At 40.4% G+C, this 27,276-nt stretch overlaps 1 protein-coding gene across 2 annotated transcripts in view; it reads left to right on the plus strand.

Annotated features, from left to right (window-relative positions):
• Window positions 1-26,210, plus strand: part of LOC130920159 (serine/threonine-protein kinase N1-like) — a 74,911-nt gene extending 48,701 nt beyond the window's left edge. For both annotated transcript variants that reach the window (XM_057843112.1, XM_057843111.1), the window contains exons 5-23: window positions 2,030-2,150; window positions 4,158-4,303; window positions 5,529-5,742; window positions 5,815-6,009; window positions 8,196-8,305; window positions 12,289-12,432; window positions 12,536-12,611; window positions 13,965-14,100; window positions 14,278-14,362; window positions 14,784-14,863; window positions 16,714-16,789; window positions 16,866-16,957; window positions 17,085-17,261; window positions 17,382-17,444; window positions 21,574-21,650; window positions 21,733-21,875; window positions 21,946-22,053; window positions 22,143-22,223; window positions 25,330-26,210. In XM_057843112.1, the coding sequence (XP_057699095.1) occupies window positions 2,030-2,150; window positions 4,158-4,303; window positions 5,529-5,742; window positions 5,815-6,009; window positions 8,196-8,305; window positions 12,289-12,432; window positions 12,536-12,611; window positions 13,965-14,100; window positions 14,278-14,362; window positions 14,784-14,863; window positions 16,714-16,789; window positions 16,866-16,957; window positions 17,085-17,261; window positions 17,382-17,444; window positions 21,574-21,650; window positions 21,733-21,875; window positions 21,946-22,053; window positions 22,143-22,223; window positions 25,330-25,533 (2,328 nt within the window). In that variant the 3' untranslated portion in view covers window positions 25,534-26,210. The remainder of the gene's footprint in view (window positions 1-2,029; window positions 2,151-4,157; window positions 4,304-5,528; window positions 5,743-5,814; window positions 6,010-8,195; window positions 8,306-12,288; window positions 12,433-12,535; window positions 12,612-13,964; window positions 14,101-14,277; window positions 14,363-14,783; window positions 14,864-16,713; window positions 16,790-16,865; window positions 16,958-17,084; window positions 17,262-17,381; window positions 17,445-21,573; window positions 21,651-21,732; window positions 21,876-21,945; window positions 22,054-22,142; window positions 22,224-25,329) is intronic.
• Window positions 26,211-27,276: the final 1,066 nt, after the last annotated feature.

Here is a 27,276-nt window from a genome sequence, read left to right on the forward strand (position 1 = left end):
CAAATAAAAGAGCAGGTGCATTCGTCCCCTGAGTTTTTGACAAAATATAACAATAAATAACAACTTCGGTAAAATAACAACAAAGTTGTAAACATATTTGAACAAAAATATTAAATATGACAAATAAGAGTTGTTCACAAACTATAACAATAAATAAGAACCTCAGTAAAACAATAAAGTTGTCAACATATTTGAACTTAAATATTAAATCTGTCAAATAAAAGTGCAAGTGCATTAGTCCCCTGAGTTGTTTACACAAAATATAACAATATAGAACTGCAAAACTGCAACAAAGTTGTAAAAATATTTAAAAAATATTAAGTATCAAAACTTTATGTGCAGCTGTACTATAGTTATTTGAAAAATACGATTTACAGTTAATTTAAATATAAAAGAAACAAACTCAATTGAACTTGTAAATAATTGAACTGAATAACAGCAAATAACTGATGAATAACAGAACCATTTTAACTCCCAAATTTATGTATTTGTCTGCATATCGTCCACCTTCCTTGCTCAGCAATTCTCAACTGGGTCTCATAGGTTTTTGGCCAAGACTACTAGTTTATCCACCATTGCAGGCTTGAGACAACAACGTTGGCACGTAACAATGTTCCCACCTGTACTAAAAAGCCTCTGATGGGAAGCTCGTAGCAGGAATGCATAGATACCTGCGTTTTAAATGGTCCCACATGTTCGACGGATTACTTCTTGTTGAGGCAACCATGGCGAGGCACTGTCAACAGGGCTGTTTTTTGTTCCTTATATTCTTGTCGATAGCCAAAATACTTCCAAAACTCCTTTTGGAGACAGTCTTCCCTATTCAACGTGCTGCTTGATTGCTTGCTTTCACTTTGAAAACGGCCCCTCCTCCCTCCGCTCTGCTGTTCGGCCCCTCCTCCCTCCACTCCGCTCTAGCAGGGGAGGGGGAGGAGCCGATGACTGCGAGCTGGAGAGAATGAGAGACTGCACTCTCTTTCTCGCTCCTTGCTCAAAACAAACGTTTGTGGATTTAAAAAAATGAAATGAAAAAACTATCGCACGTCCTTGCGATGGGACTATTGCGCATGCGCAAATCGCGATGGCGATGTTTAAACGATATATCGTTCAGGCCTATCTCATGATATTGTCATGTCATAATTATGACGGTCATAAGACTGCCATAACACCGTCATAATTATGACATGGCTAATGACAGTCTTATGGGGCCACTATCAAATAAAGTGTTACCAAATACCATAACTAGCAATTAATGAAATAACTGGAACAGTAACTGAATAAATAATTAAAACAGAACATTAATTTTGATTATTATTATCATCTGTAGCACTACAATGCATGCTACGAGGCATGTTGGACAACAACAGTGTTGACAGCAGGTGGCAGAAAAGGTTGACTGTCTCCCCCAAGCGAGCAGTGATGGCCAAATAAAGCTTCTTGAAGCAATGAAGCTTTGCAGCCAATTGGTTCAAAGCTTCATGGTGGTTCATTTGGTCTTATGACAGTCGTATGATGCCGTTGTCAGATAAAGTGTTACCGGTTAATATCTTTTGGTGTAAATATCCCATAATACAGTGAGGACAGCTGCGGTTTATAGTCCAGTGCGGCTATCAATGAAAAAAATGTCTTTTTTGTATCAGATGCTGCTATGACGTTCATATTGCCTCCAAAGACTAACTCTTCCCTGGTTGGCTTCCCACATCCCATGTCAGTGCCAAAACAGTGACCTGAAAAAAAACCTGTCTATAACCGGCTGTGTAAAACGGCTTTAAAAGCCGGGACACACATATGGTCACACATTCAACTTGCCTTTACAGTCACCTTCATGGTTCACAATCACACCCTTGCAACCTGCTGACTCAAACAATGGAATAGTAATAATCAACCACTATTTCTGTAGCATTTTTCTCCTTGATTCATCACACTCTGGACTTATTGCTACCCTGTATCTGTAATCTCTTTTGCACTGAGAGCAGGACCACCGGTGCAAAGGTGGGACAATGTTTGATCTCTCTGTTTGTGTCACCAGGATAAAAAGATGCTGCAGACAGCCCAGCAGATGCTGCAGGACAGTAAAACCAAAATAGACATCATCCGCATGCAAATCCGTAAAGCCGTGCAGGCCACCGAGCACAATGACGACACTCAAGGTAAGGCCATTTTACTGCTGCTAGGGATGTTTGCTTGTTAGTTCGCAGAATTACATATAAACGACTGAAACGATGATTATGATTACCACAAACCTTGTGGGGGAGCGGGATGTAGAGTAACCCATGCTATTGCTGCATCATAAGCAAAAGGATGTAAAGAATACACTGAAACTAATAATGTTAAATATGGCCTGTGAAGCTGTGTTACAATTTATATGCCTGGCAGAGGGATCAATACCATTTCAGGGTAAGTCACTGACTTTGTGTCAGACACTGAGTGCTGTGAACCATCCCTACCCTTCTGTTAGGACAAATAGGCCCAATTAATGACTTTGATGAGGTGGGTTGACCTGCGCTGAGCCAAGAATCGTTAAAAACTTGCAGGAAATGAATTTGGACGAGAACACGGATAATCATTGTTTTGTATCTGCAGTTTGTACTCTTTGGAAAAACTTCTCTATAACATTTTAGGGTTTCCTAAAACTGTCCATGTCCACATACTATACAGTAGATATTGTTTGCTCTTGCTCTTGTCGACAAGGGTTTGCTTGTGCTGACATGTACCCCTGAACCTTCCAGTGCTGGAAAATGACTCCCCAGAGGTTTTTAAAAACCATACAGTGACTAAAGTTGGAAAAAAAATTTTTTGTGTTTATCTGTGGTGTAATCTTTTCTTGAAATTTGAAAATGCTATCCTTATGTGACTACCATTGTAGATCTTGGCGTGTAACATCCATAGACTTTGAAATAACAGGTAAAGAGGACATGAATGCTCCAAAATGTTTGGCCCTCATTTATTAGTTGGTATTTGTTCAGCACTCGAACTTAGACAGAAAAACCTGCGCCCATGACTGACTTCACAGGTTTGCCTACTTCCTTTTTGCAGTCTATGGTCATACTATAGAGCCAGCTTCTCAATGAGGGCAGTGCTCAATTAGTGGAAAAGGCAAGCAAACTATGACTAACCCTAAGTACAAAACCTAAACAGATCACACCCATAATTTGAGAGGAAGCGAGAAACCACATTCCATATTTTGTCCTTGGTACAAGCTTACTACGAGCTCTTCTCTCATCATGCATGATTTTAGAATTTATTTTTATGTCCCATGAAGAAAACAGATTTTCTCCCTTAATGTAGTTATCCAGAGTCATGAGCCTTCAGCTATTGACGTCATTGCTCCCATCTTTCTTCCGCACTGTGCTCCCACGTAGCTGGTCTTAAGTTATTCTGGCTCATTTAAAGCGTGCGCACACACACACACACACACACACACACACACACACACACACACACACACACACACAGGGGAATGGGTTGTGTGTCTAGTGTACACAGACAGTCTCCAGGCACCACACCCCCTGCAGGGGTCATCTAGCAGAGTCCATGCTCCAGGCAGAACACCTTATTAGGAGATAACAGCACCTCCACTCCCACCAGCCATCTACCCCCACCGCCTGCCTCCTTATGTTATCCCTAATACTGTATTTTGAGACGCTCACAAATCATAGAAATTTTAAATAGGTGTACTCTTATCCATGCTCAACAGCTGGATAAAGTCAACTGCTTTGGTTTGTGTCTCCTTTTGGTATATCTTCGCTTCCTGATCTTCAACACCCCCTCAACTCTTTATCTGCTTCATGGAGCGTATTGCCCTCTTTGCGAGGCAAGGTCTAAGTGGACAATGTCTTCGGCAATGTAAACTTGAAATCCTGTTTTTAAATGGCAGCAAAATAAATAGCCATTACAAGATGGAAAGGTAACGGTAAATAAAAACTGTGGAGTTAATAAGTTGCAAACAAGCCTCTAGGCTTGCTTGATCTATGACACTTATTATACAGGTAGATGTTATCGCTTAGCATTCTCCCCGGGTGGGTGTTTCTCATTAAAACTGTTAGCAAACAAGCAAACTTGGGAGCTTTTTTCTCAAAATTAACTGCAACAAGACAGAATGGTGCTAAAAATTACTACATTGTAGGTGTAACTTGAAGTCTATGATGTCACTGCAGGTAACAATGACATGTGTGGGGTGGAGCTGCGCATCGAGGAGCTGAGGCATCACTACAGAGTGGAGCATGCTGTCGCTGAAGGAGCCAAAAATGTGCTTCGGCTCCTGGGGACCAGCAAGGTTCAGGACAAGAAAGCTCTTTCTGAAGTAAGAGTGCATTAATGCTTAGAGTTGGGACATGTAAAATTGTAAAGCTGTGCATCGGCTATTGCGAAGATAGGAATTGGTTGCCTGAGACTTCATATTGTTTTAATAAAATAACAGTCCTCACACTTGCTCTATAACAGTATCGGATTAGTAATACAAGTAAGGCTGGGCAATCATATTATTTTAATAATAATAATAAGAAGAATACATTTTATTTCTAGAGCGCTTTTCAGACCACACAAAGACGCTTCACAAGAGACATGGAATCACAGTACGATAAAAAAGTATTAAAAGGGTACAAGATTAAAAGCACAATAAAAAGAAGTAGAAATATAACAGAGCTAGGGGTTATGGTGGGTAAGAAAGAGTGAACAGGTGTGTTTTCAGTCTGGATTTGAAAAGTGATAGGGTAGATATGCTGCGAAGATCAGGGGGTAGGGAGTTCCAGACCTGGGGGGCACGCTGACTAAAAGCTCTGGAACCAAAGGTGGAGAGGCGGACACGGGGGACGGAGAAGAATAGTGGTAAAGCGAAGTGAACGGGTTGGATTGTTTAAACGGAGTAGATCGCAACGGTAGGGAGGGGCCAGGCCATGGAGTGTTTTGATGGTGATGATGAGGATCTTGTAATTGATTCTTTGTTTGACGGGAAGCCAGTGAAGTTGACGGAGGATGGGGGTGATGTGGTGTGTTACGGGGTTTCGAGTGATGAGGCGTGCTGCTGAGTTCTGGAGGAGCTACAGTTTCTGGAGTGACTTGTTAGAGAGACTGAAGAGCAGTGAGTTGCAATAATTGAGCCGAGAGGTTATTAGATTACAGACCAGGGTGGAAGCAGTATGGGGGGTGAGAGAAGGGAGGAGGCGAGAAATGTTGCGAAGGTGGAAATAGGCTGATCTGGTGATGATTTTGATTGTTGACCGCAAAAATCTTTGCGTAGTTGCATATAATTCTCTGCAAATTGCCACACCGCCTTTCAGTAGCAAATGTGCGCACAAATTATTTGAATTTATTTGTTCATTTTTATACTCACAACAAACTCATTGGCTGCCATTGATGACAATAGAGGTCTAATCCATTTTGACTAGGAAATTTACCATCGATGGCACTGAAACTCGATCATTCACTTCCAAGTGCATTTGAAATCTGGTGCTGTCAATATCAAATGTTCCTTGATATTTCCTAAACATGACTTGTAAAGTTGCTTGCATTCCTTCTTTACTACACAGGCACAGTCTCGACTGAGTGAGGCCTCTCAACGCTTGGACCTGCTGAGGGATTCTCTGGACCACCGCCTAGCCGAGCTACCTGAGGACCACCCCAAGGCCAATGTCATCAAAGAGGAGATGGTGCTGTCCTCCTCACCTGCCTTCAGCTCTCGCCACGGCGCCCCCTACATACACAACCAGTACAGCACCCTCAACAAGCCCTCACCTCTCACTGGTATAAGACCACAAACCAGTCGTAGTTTCACTAAGAGAAAGATCTTTAAAATTAGTTGGACTGTGTGCTTAGGTACCTTGCAGGTGCAGCTGCTAGGCTGCGTGGGATTGTTGGAGGTAGTCCCAGGGCGCAATAAGGGAACTGCCGTCATGTTACCCTGTTACAGCCCCGGTGATACACGGTACTTCATGAGGGGCAACAAGGGCCTCTATGGTCGGAGTGGTTCGGTCAGTGGGAAAACGCCGAGCAAGACAGAGGAGCTTTCGTGTATGTTCAACAGTTACACAATGGTATCTCGACATACGATCACTCCGACACACGATCTTTTCGACATCCGACGTAAAATTTGACTCTCCATTTGTTTCTACATCCTACAACATGCTCAAAATACGATTTATGACAGCGCCGCAGTTTCTTTGTTTTCCTGCAAGACGGACACACGGCAGATTTTGTTAGCGAAATCAACATGGGTTCCAAGAATGTTAGTAGTGCAGGTGGTGAAAAAAGGGAAAAGGTGAGGCTTACCATTGAAAAGAAGATGGAAATGATAGAAAAATATGAGCGTGGTGGGCGCGACTGTGAACTGGCTTGACAATACGGCCGTAAAGTGTCTACAATCTCGACGGTCCTCCGACGACCTCCGTTTGCCAGTCGTTATAAGTTAAGGTGAAAATTATTATTGTGGTAACCGCCAAAAAAATCGCCAGCTTCGTCAGTTTTTTAATAATTTAATTTAGAACTTGGACAACACAACATGGCTACTGTCTGCCGCAGCTGAACAAAGTCAATTCAGCTAGGGCTGCAGCTATCGGTTATTTAAGTAGTCAATTAATCAATGAACTAGTTAGTTTGAATAATTGAGTAATCGGATAAGGAACATAAAAAATTAAAATACCTGAGCTGAGCCTCAAAGGTTTTTAAAAATAAATAAATAAATAAATAAATAAATGAGGATCTATGCACAGCAAAAGAACAATTAGCTAACTTGCATAGCAAAAGTCCGCTAGCTTAAATGCTATAAAATGCTAACTTTTTTTTTTTTTTTTTTTTTTTTTTTTTTTTACAATGCTCTTAACAAATGTTTCGGACACATATTCCCACAAAAAAGGCTATATATACACCTATAAACTAAATTATGAATGCATTGAAAAATGGCTCAAATAAAAATTTAGCTCATATTGGTCTTAACAGGGAGCAGCTGGAATCAGCTATGTGAAATGAGGTCCCCACCCAAATCAATAAAACTAAATCCAAACACTTTCAAAACAAACCACTACAATGCCACTTTAATTAAACGAATACTCGAAGCAGCAAAATTTAATTTGAATCTTTTTTTCCTAATCGAATACTCGAGTTAATCGATTAATCGTTGCAGCACTGAAGTCAGCCACGCGGTGCGTTCAGGGAGACCATGCAAAACAAATCTGCCACATTAGAACCCGATTTGTTACATTATTACAGGTATTATTATAACTATTATTATTAGTGTAGCAACGATTCATCGATTAACTCGAGTATTCGATTAGAAAAAAATATTCGAATTAAATTTTGCTGCTTCGAGTATTCGTTTTATTAAAGTGACGTTGTAATGGTTTATTTTGAAAGTGTTTGCATTTAGCTTTATTGATTTGGGTGGATACACTGCCTTCTAGTCCGCCTCAATTCACATGGCTGAATCCAGGTGCTCCCTGTTAAGACCAACATAAGCTAAATTTTGTTTAAGCTAATGTTTTTTTGCATTTGCATTTTTATGCATTTGTAATTTAGTTTATAGGTATCTATAGCCTATTTTTGAGGGAATATGTGTCTGAACCATTTGTTAAGAGCATTGTAAAAAAATTAGCATTAGCAAGTTAGCACTAATTTTTCTTTTGTTGTAGATAGATCCTCATTTATTTTTTTATACCATTTGAGGCTCAGCTCAGGTAATTTAATTTTTCATGTTCCTTATCCGATTACTCGATTATTCGAACTAATGTTTTATCGATTAATCGACTTCTAAAATAATCGATAGCTGCAGCCCAGTTGTTATATTCTGATTTTTATTCATAATTTATTTGTTTTGCTCTGTGTAATTGCTATTTGCAATAGTACCAGCAGCATTTATTAAGGATTTAGTGTAGGTTTTCACGCTGTAGAACAAATTAATGAAATTATAATGTATGCTTATGGGAAAACAAACAAGGCCCTGGAACGAAATCAACTTCGTATGTAGAGGTACCACTGTATACTATTGTTTCTCTGTTAAGCCCATCAAAGTTTGTCTTAATCAGTGAAATCTTTAGTGATCACTCAAATTCACTAGACAAAATAGACCAAGTGACCACATAACCCCAAAAAAATGCAAATAGGTAGAAATGTGCTAGGCTTAGGCAAATTCTTGTCCTTGTGATGTATAGAAATGTCACCTCATTACTAAATACAATATACTACATGTGTATGTGTACGTGCAGCTGAGGTGAGCGCTGTGCTTAAGCTGGATAACACAGTGGTTGGCCAGACAGCTTGGAAGACTGTCGGGGAGCAGGCGTGGGACCAGACCTTCACTGTGGAGCTGGAGAGGGTCAGTCATACAAAACACTTCATGTTTACCTGGATGCTAACATACTGGAGCTATTGTGTAGGGGTGTGACAAAATATCGAAATGGTGATATATCGTGATACTTTGTATCTCAAAAGGTTATCAATATGTTCCTGCCAAGAATCAAGATATCGTTTTAAAAAGGTGTCAATGTCTAACAAAAAAAAATAAAAAGGAACCAACAAGTTGCTACCAAAATCTTCCACCGTAATAGTGTCTCAGTTAACTCTAAGGCTGCATTGACGGTGTTCGACGCCCAATCCATTCAGACTGGGAACGTTCGTTCATTCGAAACCAGAGCATTCACAGTCATTCTGTCAGATTTTCAGGGCATTTACAGGTCACTTGGTGTTCATTTTAGGGCATTTACAGGTCTTTTCCTTTTCAGTTTGAGTCACTGCCTATCAGGGGTGAAAATGGACCAGATAGGTCAGGAACGCAGTTCCGGTATAAGATTCAGGGCCGGAATGCTGTTCCGGTACACGGTGCTTTGATTCCGAAAATATGACGGCAACTGTCAAAACGCTATGTTAAAAAAAATAAAATAAAATGCTAACCTGCCACACATGCATTTCATCTCCAAGAAGAAAACAATCTACCAACATCAGATTTACATAAGAGCCAGCATAATAAAGTGCTTGTGTAGCGTAATCTGTTTCCACCAATGTTTATTTTATTCCACGGACGGCATGGAGGTTTCCCCAGCTGCTGCAGTTATGAGTCTGACGATGATGAGTCACGTCAATGTGCGAATGCACGCAGCAAAGCAAAACGCCTGGACTCATTAATCATTTCAATTGGCTGACATGTAATCAGCAGAGTTAGTTACCTCTGACTGGTTCAAATGTTTTCTGGAACAGCAAAAAAAAAAGGTTGTTGAATTGATGAGACAAAAAAGGCAATGCAACATAAAATGGATCAAATCTTTAAGAGCAATGAAAGAGTTGAGGAGGCTTATTTATCATATTTAGTTTTATTTGCTCTGATGGGGAGGTTCAGAACATCTTAGCTGTCACTGCACTTTGGACTTATATTTGTTCATTTATGTTAGGCTACTTATTCATTTACTTATGATTTGAAAAAGTCAATGTTTGCGCGATCTTCAAAATATATTCAGGCATGAAAATCTCTCACCTTTCGGCGAAATTCGCCGTTTTGAAGTCAAAAAGGGCGACCTACGTGAATTGCGTAGATCCGAGGAGAAATTCTTTTTGGGAGGGGGTGGAGGGTCGGGAGGTTTTATTTTATTATTATGATTATTATCATCATGTGATTAACTTAGTACGTAAACTGAGCACTTAAGAAATCGGTTCTTTAAAAAAGTGACTCTTGGACAGTCAGCAAATCCTTCTAGATGCTTCGCTGACGAGAACCAATCATCGGCCCAAGCTGGGTTCCATTATTCCAAAGTACGCGCGCACTCCTTACGTGTACATGGGAGTGCTCGGAGAGCCTTTGGTTGCATTGCAAAGCTGCGAAAACAAAAAGCAGGCCTTATCCACACCGGGGCAGACCAGAGCGCAGCATACACACTTGCCTGTATTTGCCAGCAGATTGAATTTGGTGAGTAATGGTTTCAATCGTTTTCACATTTTGCGATATAAAAAAAGTTACTGCCATTCGTTGCAGCTTGCGTTGAACACTGCCAGAGCTAGCCAAATCTCCCATGAAAAAAAATAGCTCCCGTTAAATTGGCGTCAAGCTTCTGTATTTAGCGGTAATATAAAAGAAGAAACACACTGTTGAGTCAAATTAAGCGGCATGCTCTCGGATGGAGGGGGCGCCTCGTATCGCTCCCGTCGTCCACCTGAGACGCGTTATTTTCGGCTGGGACTTGAGCTGACGGCCGGTGTCGGCACAGCACCGGCCCGACGAGTGGTGGGAATGACTCTTGCTTCTTCAAGCTTTTCAGAAATACAGGGATCCCTCGTTTTTCGCGGTTAATGGGGACCAGAACCCGCCGCAATAAGTGAAAACCGCGAAGTAGCCCCCCCCCCCCCCATTTTTTTTGTGCGTGTTCAATGTATTTATTCAGATTTTACATTGGAAAAAAGATACATATATATAAGATATGTTTTTCTCACTGTTTTCGCCAAAGTATCATTTATAAATGGTTTTCAAGCACTTCAAAATGTAAGAATTATGATAAGTTTTAAACATGTTACTGCCCCACCGAATTATTTTTAAACAAGAATAAAGTAGTAAGAAAATGCTTGGCTTTATTAAATGCTTCATAGTGAGTCTACTCAAACCCTCTCAGGCTTTGTTAAACGGTGATTGACACATGTGCAAAGTTTTTCTTTTTATATATATTTTTTTGTTTGAAGCAACTTATTTGATTGAATAATAAAGACACAAATGTCCTAGCCAAAATGTGGCCCAAACGCAAAACAACATTACTTCAATGGAAAAATTTGTTTCAATCAAGAAAAATAGTTTTGAAATGCTTTTTTTGTCTCAAATTTATTTTTGCAATCAAAAACTTTTTTTTTTTTTTTTTTTTTATTGAAGTGACTTTTTTGGGATTAAAAGTATACTGTATTTTGATTTAAGCAACTTTGTTTTTGATAGAAGTAACTTTGTTTTTTGATTGAATAATAAAAACACAAATCTACCTCCATCGTTATTGAGAGAGAAAGAAATTAAGAAAGCTTTAAAACTAAAAGCCACCGGGGAGTCTGTTTTTTTTTTTTTTTTAAATATATTTCATTACATAGACATGCCTCGTAGGGTAAGGAGATTGAGGGATAAAAAAAGGAGTTGGATGAGGCTGCTAAAGGCAGTGGAAACCTCATCAGCCGGGTGAATAGCAGACCTGATAAGAACAAGTTTGCAAGGATAGTCGGGTATTAAATACAATTATAAACACAATTACAATGTTATTTTTCTATAAGATTTTATGTCATTGCTTTATTAATCATTAGGTGCTAGAGTTGTTAAGTATGGATAATAATGAAATAATAGTTTTGAGAAAACTGTGCTGTTGGTGGCTCAGTGACCATCTGATGTGGTTTGTTCTCAGATGAACAAGTTGAGGAAGGAAGTTTTGATGCAGAGGTTGAAGGAAGAAAAGAGGCAGACTGACTGAGTCACAGCCATAAAGTGTTGATGACAGTTTTGATTTCTGTTCACTGTTGCCCCCTCCCAATTAAAGTACGTCACAGTCGCAGCCAATTATTATCTAAAGCTGGTTAAAATTGAAGTTATGTTGTTTTAAGGTGTATTAAATACTACTAATAATTAAATACTTGGTCATGTGCCCCTTTTGATCTACGAGCACCCGCCCCTCCACCGGTCTCTGCACGGCCCTGCTGAAACACAGTGTGGGTCGACAGAGCTCAATATTTTGTTGGGGTGTACAGTGTACTGGAACATATTTCCTCCACACCCTTCTCACCTTTTTAACCCCTGACCCATTTTCATGCCTGTATATTCCATTTCACTCTGCATAATATAAGTCATTTGTACTTATTTTCTGAATGTATGTTCCTTATATCTTTATTATAAGAATAAAAAAGTAAATGTTTACATTAATTCAATTTTAATATACATCCTATGTTCTTAAGTAGTTAAAATTGAGATTTGGTATGTGAGTATGTAAGGAAATGAGGAAAAATAAAAATTAGGAGATGGAAGTTGGGGTTATTGCTGTTTTTGGTTAACTTTTATTTTGGAAATCATTGAAAAAAATACCATTTTGAATGAAAATCAGTTTTTGTATGCGTTACAGAAATAACTGTGCTAAAACAGTTTTCTTTTCATTTCAGTAGTTTAAGAGGTTTGACCGAGGTTTGTAGAATATCCTAGAATGATTTCCTGACCAATGTATCGATAATCGTTGTATCGCCATATTGTTAGATCATCGTTATTGTGAGCTTTGTATCGTATCGTATCGTGAGGTACCAAGAGGTTCCCACTCCTACTATTGTTCATCAACCAAAAACTGTTTTCCTTCCATGGTGTAGTCGAGGGAGATGGAGATTGCAGTGTACTGGAAAGACTACCGCTCACTGTGTGCTGTGAAGTACTTGAAGCTAGAAGAGTTCCTGGACAATCAGAAGCACACAGTTCAGCTAGAGCTTGAACCTCAAGGCTTGCTGCTGGCTGAGGTACTGCACATTCACAATAGACAAATGTTATCTGGAATAAAGTTAAGATGCACATGTATAAAAATACTAAATCAGTCACGTACACCTGTCTTTTTACTACCAGGTGACATTCTTCAATCCTGTTATTGAGAGAGTTCCTCGTCTCCAAAGGCAAAAGAAGGTCTTTTCCAAACAGCAAGGTGATAACATATTTTGTGTAGTTGCTCATTTGTTGGAATTTGTTACAGTTTAAATAGACGTGACATTTGCCAATAGAAAGGTTATAATCCTTCAATATCCGATTTAATATAGCTAATAGCAGCCTCTAGTGGTTATAGTTAATATTCATTTACAGATTTGCGACTGTCTTTTAAAAGCACACATAAGGATTCAACCTTTTTTTTTAAATGGATGTTGCCAAATTTTGATCGATTAACTATTTGTTTCTGTGTATTGTAGTTTACAGTGGTGTATGGCACCACACAGTCATACCGAAAGCCGTTTCAAAATTTTTAAAATTGTAATATCATCACCGACATATCAATTAAAGGGACTATACGGGATTTTTAGAGTTCATTTAAAATATTTTTCTACTCAATGCATGCTCCACCAATGCCCTGATGAGACTGCCTCAAAAAGCCCTTTTTCTTCCCTTCAATAGAGAGGGTTAGGGTTGACCACCCTGGGTGAACACGCTCCTGCGCACGACCATGTGTGTCCCCGTTGTGGCAGCACTGTCTCACTGAGCCTGCGCCTACTCTCCGCTTGGCGAAAACACTTTTCTAACCCACTTGAAAATTGCTACCAACTGTTTTTAAATTTCTGATGCTGATTTGATGGGCCAAACGCTTGTTGCTTTATGTTCGTGCTCATACAAGCATGCGCGCCATGCACCAGCTGTAGTTACGCTTGAGGCCGGAGGTGGCAGTCGCCAGTAAAAAAGTGAAAAACTTTGACATTCTGTTTTTCATTAATATTTTTTTAAAATTATCTAAACTGACATGTAATTTTGTAGCGTCAGAATATTTTTATTTTAATATTTTATTGGAACTCATCTAATTTTACGAGTTTACATACTGAATTGACCAGTGACTATATATTAGATTTAAAAAAGTGTCATCAGTCAGCATTTGAAAGGATGAGTCATCCATTCATACTGCATTCCATAAAACAAGAATGAATGGATGACACACCAGCAGGGGAGGGTCTTTTTGCATCTGTAAAAAGTGAAAATTGAGGCCTTTGTCATACCTAAAATGAACTTAATTTAAAGTTTAAGTGCCGCTGACTCCACTCAGGTTGGGCAGGGTTGAGATTTAAACCATGAACCTCAGAAATGAGAGGAAGACTTGCTAACTGCTACAGTATCATGTAGCTCAAAGAAATTGTACACTCTAATCGAATTTAATAATTGGGATCTTAACTTGGAATGTGCGTCTTCACAATTCTGTATTTTACTTCACGACATTAATCTGAAGAAAAAAGTCTTTGGTCCGCAGATAGTATAAAGATTCTTCATCAGTGGTGTGTGCATGTTTCATGTATTTTTTCAGGCAAGGCGTTCCTTCGAGCTCGCCAAATGAATGTGGACATCGGCACATGGGTCAGGCTTCTCCGAAACGCCATCCCCACCGTCAACAACTCTGGAACCTACAGCCCTAGCGCACACAACTTAACACTCAATTCTGGGTGAGTCATGCAGCACTGGCATGTGTCTGCCACTCTTCAGCAACCCTTGAACCTTTTTTTTCCCCCCTTTTTGTTGGAAGCCCCACATCTAATCATCCTCTTGTTTCTGTCCTTTGTGCATCTTCCGCTGCTGTCCCGCCGCGTGTCACTCTCCTTTGTTTTGTGCGGCGCTTTCAGGGAGATCTCCGTGGAGAAGCTAAGTCTGGATAGTGACTCTCCAATAAAGGGTGATTACAAGCGAGATGCGGAAGTGCACACGCCGGTGAGACAGGGGGATGCGAGAGGGGCGTGTGGGTGGAGTGAATAGGTTCACACAGTGAAATTATTTCAATTACTGCCTTAAATAAATGCTGGATCGAGTTCAAGGCCCCTTAAGCTTATGGATGAAAGTAAAATTCCTCAATTGAGTATTAAAAATGTCAGGAACGGAATGATTTAACAGAGACAAAATGAAGTGTGATCAATTGTCACCAGCAGAGGCGCTATTGATTAATGCCAGACTAGTAGAGGGATGACATCTCCTGTTGAGATTCATTTTAAACAGATTTTCTAACACATTTTTGAAAAAACACTCCCAAAAAGAACAGTCCATGTTTGTACGTTCCATGCCATGACATCGTGTTTCTTTCTTTTTATGTCCGTCTGTGTCATCTGTCTGTCATTCCTCTCACTTTCCCTGCCAGGACCGACCGCCAATCATCGAGCCCTTTACCCTCCCAGACCTCACCCCTGAGTGCCCTGTCCGATCCCCGTCTGTCAGCAGGTACAGACTTGCATGCCAGAATGCGTTATACAATATAGTACGCCATATGCTTTCTGTACTACTCACTGGTTACTTCTTTAGTGGGGAGAACAAGTATTTGATACACTGCCGATTTTGCTGGTTTTCCCACTTGTAAAGCATGTAGAGGTCTGTAATTTGTATCATAAGTTCTCTTCAACTGTGAGGGACGGAATCTAATACAAAAAAACTGAAAATCACGTTGTAAGATTTTTAAATGATACATTTGCATTTAATTGCATGAAATAAGTATTTGATACATCACAAAAATTGAACTTAATATTTGGTACAGAAACCTTTGTTTGCTGTTACAGATACCAAACGTTTCCTGTAGTCCTTGACAAGGTTTGCACACACTGCAGCAGGGATTTTGGCCCACTCCTCCATGCAGATCTTCTCCAGAGCCTTCAGGTTTCGGGGCTGCTGCCGGGCAACACGGACTTTCAGCTCCCTCCATAGATTTTCTATCGGGTGCAGATCTGGTGACTGGCTAGGCCACTCCAGGACCTTAAGATGCTTCTTACGGAGCCACTCTTTAGTTGCCTTGGCTGTGTGCTTTGGGCCGTTGTCATGCTGGAAGACCTAGCCATGACCCATCTTCAGGGCTCTCACTGAAGGAAGGAGGTTGTCGGCCAAGATCTGGCGACACATAGCCCCATCCATCCTCCCCTCAATACGGTGCAGTCGTCCTGTACCCTTAGCAGAGAAGCAGCCCCAAAAAATGATGTTTCCTCCTCCATGTTTCACGGTTAGGATGGTGTTCTTGGGGTTGTACTCATCCTTCTTTTTCCTCCAAACACGACGAGCCGAGTTTAGACCAAAAAGTTCAATTTTGGTCTCATCCGACCACATGACCTTCTCCCTTTGCTCCTCTGGATCATCCAGATGGTCAGTGGCAAACTTCAGACGTGTCTGGACATGTACTGGCTTCAGCAGCGGGACCTTGCGTTCGCTGTAGGATTTTAATCCATGACGGCGTAATGTGTTTCCGATGCTTTTCTTCGAGACTGTGGTTCCAGCTCTCTTCACGTCATTGACCAGGTCCTGCCGTGTAGTTTTGGGCTGATCCCTCACTTTCCTCATGATCAGTGATGCCCCACGAGGTGAAATCTTGCATGGAGCCCCAGAACAAGGCAGATTGACCGTCAACTAGAACTTCTTCCATTTTCTAATAATCGCTCCAACAGTTGTTACCTTCTCACCAAGCTGCTTGCTTATTTTCCTGTAGCCCATCCCAGCCTTGTGCAGGTCTATTATTTGATCCCTAATGTCCTTACACAGCTCTTTGGTCTTGGCCATTGTGGAGAGGTTGGAGTTTGTTTGTTTGAGCATGTGAACAGGTGTCTTTTATACGGGTAACAAGTTCAAACAGGTGCAGTTACTTCCGGTAATGAGTGTAGAACAGGATGGGTTCTTAAAAAAGAACTAAGAGCCGAAATATTTACTAGTTGGTAATGTATCAAATACTTATTTCATGCAGTTAAATACAAATTTATTATTTAAAATTTTTACAATGTGATTTTCTGGATTTTTGTATTAGATTCCGTCCCTCACAGTTGAAGAGAACTTATGATACAAATTACAGACCTCTACATGACTTGCAAGTGGGAAAACCAGCAAAATCGGCAGTGTATCAAATAGTTGTTCTCCCCACTGTAGTACGCCATATGCTTTCTGTACTACTCACTGGTTACTTCTTTTGTACACTAACACAAGCTTACAATGGTTAATGTACGAATGTCACGTAATAAAGCATCTTAAGCATTTTTACCTGTTTTTAGTAGAAATTAGATTAAATGAGTCTCTCGACAATCCTTCCATTGTGTCTCCAGTAGGCAGAGAAAAGGCCCTCTGTCCCTCCAAGACTTTAGGCTGATAGCCGTGTTGGGACGAGGCCATTTTGGGAAGGTACCCTTAATCATGGACTTGACACTCAACTGTCAATATCCCCTGCATTTGAATTACATTGTGCATATGTCTGCAGGTGCTGTTGGCAGAGTTCAAGAAGACGGGCACAATGTTCGCCATTAAGGCTCTGAAGAAAGGTGACATTATAGCACGTGACGAAGTTGAAAGGTGTGTATTTTGTTTTCAGGACATTTTACAGATGATATAGGCAGCACATTAGAGAAGACAAATCCATAATCATTCTAACCCCTCTCCTATTGTTTCTTCTTTTTCTTTTGCTCTAATCCTGATCAAGTCTGATGTGTGAGAAGCGCATCTTTGAGACTGTCAACATGTCGCACCATCCCTTCCTGGTCAACCTGTTTGCCTGCTTCCAGACACCAGAGCATGTATGTTTTGTCATGGAGTACACAGCGGGAGGTGATCTGATGATGCACATCCACACCGACGTCTTCACTGAGCCACGGGCCGTGTATGTCATGAAATTAAAACATTTTTTCTTTCTCATGTAGACGTTTGATTCGATTTGAGGGTTTCATGACATTCCCTTTAAGTGCATTTAACTAATTATGTGTATTTTGTCAAATTTAAGGTTTTATGCTGCTTGTGTGGTTCTTGGACTTCAGTTTTTGCATGACCACAAGATTGTGTACAGGTGAGTAGAACCCACAAAAAAAGACAACCTACACTTACTGAAATGATTAATTGGTGCACCTGAATTGGCATATCTTATTAGATCAATGGTTCTTAAAGTGTAATACGAGCACCATCGGTGGTACGTGGACTACCTCCAGTGGTATGCAAAAGACTGACTGAATTAAATGTTTTTTCAAACCTTTTTAGAGTGCCCGGAAGGAGGGCTCAAAAAGTCCCTTGTCTTGTTGTTCTTTTTCCTTCTTCCTTTTCTTCTACTTGGGAGGGGCACTAGCTAAAATTGCTTTCCCTTTTTTATTTGTGGGTTTGGATAAAATTCTGTTGGTATATTCTACAGTGGTATGAAAAAGTATCCGAACCTTTTGGAATTTCTCACATTTCTGCATAAAATCCTCATCAAATGTGATCTGATCTTTGTCAAAGTCACACAGATGTAAAAACCGTGTCTGCTTGAACTAAAACCACCCAAACATTAGGTTTTGTTATTTTAATGAGGATAGCATGGAAACAATGCCAGAAGGGGGAAAATAGGTAAGTTATCCATCTGCCTAAGGGGACTTAAATAGCAATTGAAATATTTTTTTTTACCAAACTATTTAAGTCAGGTGTGTGCCCAATCACTGATGAGTGGTTTAAAACTGCCCTGCCCACTGTACAACACATACCAGGTAAGAATTGTCTTGATGAGAAGCATTGTCTGATGTGCATCATGGCTCAGCCAAAAGAGCTGTCTGAAGACCTGCGATCAAGGATTGTTGATTTGTATAAAGCTGGGAAAGGATACAAACCCATCTCTAAAAGTTTGGATGATCATCAATCGACAGTCAGAGAGGTTGTCTACAAATGGAGAGAGTTTGGCACTGTTGCTTCTCTTCCATGGAGTGGTCGTCCACCAAAGATGGCGCCAAGAGTTCAGCGCAGAATAATCAGAGAGGTAAAAAAAAAAAAAGAACCCTAGAGTGTCTGCTAAAGACTTATAGAAATCACTGGCACAGTCCAATATCTCTGTGCACACATCAACTATATGTAATACTATGGCCAAGAATGGTGCAAGGATTCCTCCGTGGCCAAGAATGGTGTTCATGGGAGGACTCCACGGAGGAAGCCATTGCTGTCTAAAAAAAACAAAACATTGTTGCTTGTTTAATGTTCGCAAAAAGGCACTTGAACACTCCACAGAAGTTTGGGCAAAATATTTTGTGGACTGATGAAACCAAAGTTGAATTGTATTGGAGTAACATACAACGTCATGTGTGGAGGAAAAATGGAACAGCTCGCCAACATCAACACCTCATCCCCACCGTGAAGCATGGTGGAGGGAGCATCATGATTTGGGGCTGTTTTGCTACCTCAGGACCTGGACAACTTCCTATCATTAATGGAAGAATGAATTCAAAAGTTTATCAGGATGTTTTGCAGGAAAACCTGAGGCTGTCTGTCAAACAGTTGAAGCTTAAAAAATGGATGGATACTGCAACATGACAATGATCCAAAAAAATCAACTTCAGAATGGTTTCAGAAGAACAAAATATACGTTCTGGAGTGGCCAAGTCAAAGTCCAGACTTGAACCCCATTGAGTTGCTATGGCATGACCTGAAGACAGTGATTCATGCCAGACATCCCAGGAATCTGACTGAACTACAGCAGTTTTGTCGAGAAGAATGGGCCAAGATTAGTCCTGATTGATGTGCCAGCGTGATCTGCAGCTACAGGAAGCGTCTGGTTGAAGTTATTGCTGCCAAAGGGGGGGCCCTCAAAATATTAAATGTGATGGTTCACTTACTTATTTTCCCCCTCTTCTGTCATTGTTTGCACACTATCGTCATTAAAATATGAAAACCTATAAATCTTTGGGGGGTTTTCGTTACAGCAGACACTGTTTTTCATCTGTGTGATTTTGACAAAGATCAAATCACATATGATGGTGATTTTATGCAGAAATGTGAGAAATTCCAAAAGGGTCAGATACTTTTTCAAACCACTGCATGGATGTATACACATCAATCCTCTGAACCCAAATATATATACTTTTTTTTATTCGTAACTGAATTGCAGATTGATAAATTCCAGACTTGTTTTGTAGTTACTTCAGTTATCCAAAAAATGGCAGTATTTTGTCAGATCCGTATGGGTACCAGGCAGTCGTAGTATGTTTGAACTTGTTTAATCCACGGCAGTACAGTTCAGTTGTGTTGAACTACAAAAGATTCACATTTAATGTGAATGAACTGATTATTTTCAGACATAGTGGGGCAAATAAGTATTAATTCAACCACCAACTGTGCAAGTTCTCCTACTTGAAAAGATTAGACAGGCCTGTAATTGTCAACATGGGTAAACCTCAACCATGAGAGACGGAATGTGGAAAAAAAAAAAAAAGAAAATCACATTGTTTGATTTTTAAAGAATTTATTTCCAAATTAGAGTGGAAAATAAGTATTTGGTCACCTACAAACAAGCAAGATTTCTGGCTGTCAAAGAGGTCTAACTTCTTCTAATGAGGTCTAACGAGGCTCCACTCGTTACCTGTATTAATGGCACCTGTTTTAACTCATTATTGGTATAAAAGACACCTGTCCACAACTCGGTCAGTCACACTCCAAACTCCACTATGGCCAAGACCAAAGAGCTGTCGAAGGACACCAGAGACAAAATTGTAGACCTGCACCAGGCTGGGAAGACTGAATCTGCAATAGGTAAAATGCTTGGTGTAAAGAAATCAACTGTGGGAGCACTTATTAGAAAATGGAAGACATACAAGACCACTGATAATCTCCCTCGATCTGGGGCTCCATGCAAGATCTCACCCGGTGGCGTCAAAATGATAACAAGAACGGTGAGCAAAAATCCTAGAACCACACGGGGGGACCTAGTGAATGACCTACAGAGAACTGGGACCACAGTGACAAAGGCTACTATCAGTAACACAATGCGCCGCCAAATTCTGCACGTCCAGACGTGTCCCCCAGCTGAACGCGTCCTGGCCCGTCTGCGGTTCGCTAGAGAGCATTTGGATGATCCAGAAGAGGACTGGGAGAATGTGTTATGGTCAGATGAAAACAAAATAGAACTTTTTGGTAGAAACACAGGTCCTCGTGTTTGGAGGAGAAAGAATACTGAATTGCATCCGAAGAACACCATACCCACTGTGAAACATGGGGGTGGAAACTTCATGCTTTGGGGCTCTTTTTCTGCAAAGGGACCAGGACGACTGATCTGTGTAAAGGAAAGAATGAATGGGGCCATATATCGAGAGATTTTGAGTGAAAATCTCCTTCCATCAGCAAGGGCATTGAAGATGAGACGTGGCTGAGTCTTTCAGCATGACAATGATCCCAAACACACAGCCATGGCAACAAAGGAGTGGCTTCGTTAGAAGCATTTCAAGGTCCTGGAGTGGCCTAGCCAGTCTCCAGATCTCAACCCCATAGAAAATCTGTGGAGGGAGTTGAAAGTCCGTGTTGCCCAACGACAGCCCCAAACCATCACTGTTCTAGAGGAGATCTGCATGGAGGAATGGACCAAAATACCAGCAACAGTGTGTGAAAAGCTTGTGAAGAGTTACAGAAAACGTTTGGCCTCCGTTATTGCCAACAAAGGGTGCATAACAAAGTATTGAGATGAACTTTTGGTATTGACTAAACACTTATTTTCCACCATGTTTTGCGAATAAATTCTTTAAAAATTAATAAACTATGTAATTTTCTGGGGGGGTTTTCCACATTCTGTCTCTCATGTTTGAGGTTTACCCATGTTGACAATTACAGGCCTCTCTAATATTTTCAAGTGGGAGAACTTGCACAATTAGTGGTTGACTAAATACTTATTTGCCCCACTGTATTTACGAACAACTTTTAAGTACTTATAGGTTCTCTCTAAGATCTAAATGGAATGTTAACGCTCAAACTGTGTCTTGTAAAAGTCATTAAAATCAAGCCTTTTTTGGCCTACTACACCAAGGTATTTTAACTCATTCCCTGCTAGAGATGGCGTTAGTCACCCAATCCATTTGGACCCCCATCCTCTCCCTGTCAAAATGGATTGGACATGTAGCGCCATCTCTGGCAGAGAATTAATTAATGTTGGCACTTAAATGAGAACTGAGATTGAGCACGATGTTCTGTTGTAGAGATTTGAAGCTGGACAACCTGCTACTGGACACCGACGGCTATGTGAAGATTGCCGACTTTGGCTTATGTAAAGAAGGTGAATTTTGATTGATTTCTGACAAATGGGGAGCCATGTTGGAACTAGGTCACATTATGCTCAATTTGGTCTTGTCACCTAGGCATGGGTTACGGGGACCGCACTAGCACTTTTTGTGGGACGCCTGAGTTTTTAGCCCCCGAGGTCCTGACGGATACATCCTACACTAGAGCAGTAGATTGGTGGGGACTAGGGGTCCTCATCTACGAGATGTTAGTAGGAGAGGTGAGAACGACACACATATACTCAATCACGTTACGACATATACGTCATTCCATTCTTTGTGTGTGTGTAGTCACCCTTCCCAGGGGATGATGAAGAAGAGGTGTTTGACAGCATTGTAAATGACGAAGTCCGCTACCCGCGCTTCCTCTCGACCGAAGCCATCGGTATCATGAGACGGGTGAGCATTTACCCACGCACACAGACTGAGTGACAAACCCGCACAATTGTGACAAATATACTCTGTCTTCTGTGTGTGAACACGAGCAGCTGCTAAGGCGGAACCCAGAGAGGCGACTGGGCTCCGGCGAGAAGGATGCTGAGGAGGTGAAGAAGCAGCCATTCTTCAGGGTAAGAAGCCTCACTACAATTTTGGGTCCTATTCGGGAAGAACAAAGTTGGTTGTCACAGATTTTAGTTTTTCATGAATATCTCACCATCAGCATGTTCTAGAATAGTTATTTATTACAAGGAAGGTTACTACTCTAACTTAGATTTGATTTGACATCCTTTTCATTTTTCTTTTGTTTTTAATAGTAATTTATTTTCAGTCAGAGACATCATGACACTTTGTGATCATTCCCCATAGTAGGGTTGGTCGTCAATTATTTAGATGAGATTTCTTTAAAAACTATGACAATTTTCTGAATGAAATTTAAGTTTTGCTTTTTTTTTGTAATCATCGGGTTTATAAAGTTGCTTCAATGTAACAGAACACATTAATATTTCAGTTTATTGTGTAAAAATATAACTCAATTGAGTCCAGAACTGAATATCAACACCTCACCTGATAGCATTGGTCAGGTTTGACTTTTGGGGCAGGGGAGGCCAACATGTTGATGACCCCGAAACGCAGTGTCAGCGATAAAATTAATTTACAAGAATATTTACAATAAGTTGAAAATGAGCATTTTTTTGTTTCCCATCATACTCGAGGGGAGTACTAAATTAGGCTGCTTAGGACAGCTACTGTATACTTTTCGCCAAGATCGTCATCTACTGAATATGGTATGCCCACCGGTGTCGTGCCAATGTTGTTACCCCCGTCAAAAACTGTATCCTCTGGGCGGAGCCACTGCGCTGCACTGGTTTGCTTTATTTCTGTGTTTTGGTGATGTAGTTATCTACGAGGTTTTAAAACATGGCCCATCCATCGGGGGGGGGGAAAAAAATTCTGTTGTCTAACGTAACATACGTACGAACGTAAAAAAAAGGCAAGGTTTACTGTTTTACTTGTAGGAAGACCTATTACTGGTATTACTGTAATTCAAGTCCTGTATGGAGTTTCTCCAGTTTAATAAACGTCGATGTACAAAATATATAACTGTGTTTTTTTTTCTGGCTTCATTTAATTGTTTAAGTTGACATAACTTATAAATAATATGTGTGTGTGTGCTCCTGCGGCCAAGGGATACAATTTTTGACAGGGGTAACTTTATTGGCAAGACAACGGTGATGGCTCTGATGTACAATTAGCATCTTTAGTGGGGCAAATTGAAACTCCGCTCATCATTTTGGGGGTGCTTTCTGGCGTTTCATGGTCCACATTTTCAATCCTTGGTTCTTGCTCAGTTCTTGTTGTCGCTTTTGAAAGCTTAGGTTTGAAAAAATTGGGTATATCCATCTTGCCTCTTCAGGCGTCGGGTGATTATGGCTAAGCAAATCAAATGACCGGCTAAGGTGCTCGTCAAATGATCTGTTCGAAAAATAATTTTGACCCATTATAAAAAAAATTTTTTTTTGTTCATTTCATTCATTTTTGTTTTGTTTTATCGCTTTACAACTTTTATAGACAAAATTTTACCGGAAAACATTTAATTTTAAAATCATATATTGGAAAGTCAATTATATGCAATGACACTTTTCGGCCACCAGGGGGTGTGACTGTTGATGGTCGAACAACCACCCCATTCAAATGGCGTACCGCAAGCAACACGTCACTTCCGCTCATTAATATTCATGACATTAGCTACTGTTGCTAAGTAGGGACAAGCCACCGTTTGTCCCTAATAGGAAATGAATGGAAATCGTGTGCGAAGGAGATGTTTACAGAGCTAAACCTACCAATTCTCTCCGAAAATGATGTGCCTGGTGCCAAATTCACTGGCAAAGATGTGGAAGAACATAAAAATGTTCAGTTAAAGAGATGGCTTGAGTGTCGAAGGCTGAAAAAGATGAAAAAAACGAGCCGACCTAAGCATAGCTTTAGCTTTTTTATCGGCGCGACTGACAATGACATTCTCCTGTTTCAACAAGCTATCTTTACTATCAGCCCTGTCTTTCTTATATATCCTCTGGTTGTCCTATGTCTTACCGTTCTTGGGGGTAATTTAGTTAGCTTTGTGTAGCGATCGCAAATACTACTCAGTGACAGCCAACGAACACTTTTAATTCTATAATTTATTTACACTTCCCCCTTACTAAAGTTGTTTTATGTTTATATATATATATATATATATATATATATATATATATATGTATGTATAAAACAGAAACGGTAACTGTTGCAATCAGATACCATTGTAATTCTTTTCAGGTCATTCATTGTCAGACAGAAGCAGTACAGCACAACGTTAAGCTAAAAGAATAAGTTAAAAATATAAAAATTCTCTTTGTCCTCTGAAAGACCATGCCAACCCAACATAATGTTTACTGCATATGAAATGTGAATGGATTCACCGAGCTGGTGTTAAAAGTCCGCGCAAGTTGATTCGGTCTTCACATTTTTTCCTCCCGAGTTTTTGGGTTTCCGGAAACGTAAGAAGAAAATATCATTCATGCGTCGTAATGTCTAGAGTCGTTTCTACAAGTTCCAAAAAAGCAATGCGTGATCGGCATGTTCATTTTTGAAAGATTACCGGAGAAAAGTAGCACAAATTACGTTGAGTCTATGCGAGGGTGGGTCTATAATGTCCCACTTCGGCTTTACTTCCACTTTACGATGCGACGTCACGGTCTAAAAATAGCCTGCGTGCGGTACACCATTGTGTCAGCTGAACCCAACTCTTGTTTTTGGCTAAAAGCTAAATTAACAGCTAACAAGCTGTCTTGGCTAGCTAGTGGATGCTAATCAATACTGTAGCTTTGCCCTTATACTTATTAACACATTCATAACTAAAAAAACAATTGTGTAAAAGCCCGTAAAAAGACCTTATTTCAAATTTAATCTTGAAAAAATTAATTGCCTCTTACCTCAAAGAGATAGGACACTGCAGTAAAGACAATGGCGATTATTAATTGGTGCAATTCTGATCATTCAAATACTGAAGTACTGCAACACTGCCGTCAGGCGTTTGAGTTATAGCAAGTGTGGCAACCAATCCCTTTCTCCCCTACAAAGTAGAAACAAAACCCAGTGGAGCGCATTGCTTAGCCAAGGCAAACCATTAACAATAATATTACATTGTGCTTTTAACCAAAACATGGTCAGAAACATGTTTTTGCACATGTTTATTAGAACATGGACTGGGAGGCGCTGCTGCAGAGGAAGGTGCCTCCTCCCTTCATCCCCTCCATCGGTGACCGGGAAGACGTCAGCAACTTCGATGAGGAGTTCACCACTGAGCAGCCGGCCCTGACGCCCCCCCGAGAGCCCCGTGTTCTCACACGCAAGGACCAGGACAGTTTCCTGGACTTTGACTACGTCTCGGACGTATGCTAGTGAAGCGGGGATGTCGTTTCGTGGCCCCCCAGAATGATTGTTTCGTTAAAACACTGTGAATGAATGTGGATGACACTGAAGTTATGGTAATTTTCCACGTCTGTGAGCTTTTATAAGCACAGGCTGAAGGAAATTGGGTAAATTATTAGCGAGACAAATACGATAAAATTCGACTCGCTGCCTCTCATTTACGATGCCTTACATTTGTACTTGTATCAAACACACGGACCAGTAAAGTTCTTATGTTGTCTAGTCTTTGTATAGTACAGGAAAGTTGACGAGATGAGGTGCAAACATATTTGCCACTGTTTTTATTTTTGTTTTTTAAGAATTGAGAAAATATGACGTGTCAGAAGAGTGAATCCACTAATGACAAATCCTCACGTTAAGCTGACTGGGATTTGTCAACAGGGTAAACAACCACTGTCTAGACATCAACACTGTTGACGTCTTCTATTTATGCTGTATGGATTTCATTGGTGACGTCTTCACAGCAGCATTTGGTGCAAACAGACTTTTGACTTTTGCAATATTCCAAATACAATGTTCAAACTAGGTTTTCAATTGGATTCAGTTGGCTATACCGTTTGCAATAAAATGCCAAGCACAGTAGCACATGGCACAAATATCAGCGCAACATCTCTGTGGTTGTCATTAAAAATATATATACGAACTCATACTATTGCCTTATCTACTCATTGGTCTTTTTTGCTTGAAGAGTAGTCTGGTGAACTTAAACAGGTGCTACTTTGCTTCCCTCTCTCTGCATGTCTCCAATTGGACATAGGGTGGCCACTTCCACAACACTAAAATGGAGGATACTTCGTAGTGTTTAATGAGGAAAGAAAAACTGCAACATGCAACACAGCGCACTCCCAACAACAATACTATTTCTACATAACAATGGTCTCATACTACTGCCATTCTAAGATTGTATGTTGTTTATTACCAGACTATGATATACACTGCTGGCCAAAAGTATTGTCACCCCTGCAATTCTGTCAGATAATGCTCAATTTCTCCCAGAAAATTATTGCAATTACAAATGCTTTGGTAGTAATATCTTCATTCATTTTGCTTGCAATGAAAAAACACAAAAGAAAATGGGAAGAAAGAAAAATAATCATTTTACACAAAACTCCAAAAATTGGCTGGACAAAAGTATTGGCACCCTCAGCCTAATACTTAGTAGCACAACCTTTAGACAAAATAACTGCGAACAACCGCTTCCGGTTTCCATCAATGAGTTTCTAACAATGCTCTGCTGGAATCTTAGACCATTCTTCTTTGGCCAACTGCTCTGGGTTTCTGAGATTCGAAGGGTGCCTTCTCCAAACTACCATTTTCAGATCTCTCCACAGGTGTTCCATGAGATTCAGGTCCGGTCTCTTTGCTGGTCACTTTAGAAGTCTCCAGTGCCTTCTCTCAAACAGTTTTCTAGTGCTTTTTGAAGTGTGTTTTGAGTCATTGTCCTGCTGCAAGACCCATGCATGACCTCTGAGGAAGACCCAGCTTTCTCACACTGGGTCCTACAATATGCTGCAAAACTTGTTGGAAGTCTTCAAACTTCATAATGCCATACACACTGTCAAGCAGTCCAGTGCCAAAGGCAGCAAAGCAACCCCAAAACATCAGGGAACCTCCGCCATGTTTGACTTTGGTGACCGTGTTCACTGTTCTTTGAAGGCCTCGTTTTTCCCCTTGTAAACTCTATGTTGATGCCTTTTCCCAAAAACCTCTACT

The sequence above is a fragment of the Corythoichthys intestinalis genome, chromosome 8 (assembly GCF_030265065.1).
Source record: "Corythoichthys intestinalis isolate RoL2023-P3 chromosome 8, ASM3026506v1, whole genome shotgun sequence".
NCBI lineage: Eukaryota > Metazoa > Chordata > Actinopteri > Syngnathiformes > Syngnathidae > Corythoichthys > Corythoichthys intestinalis.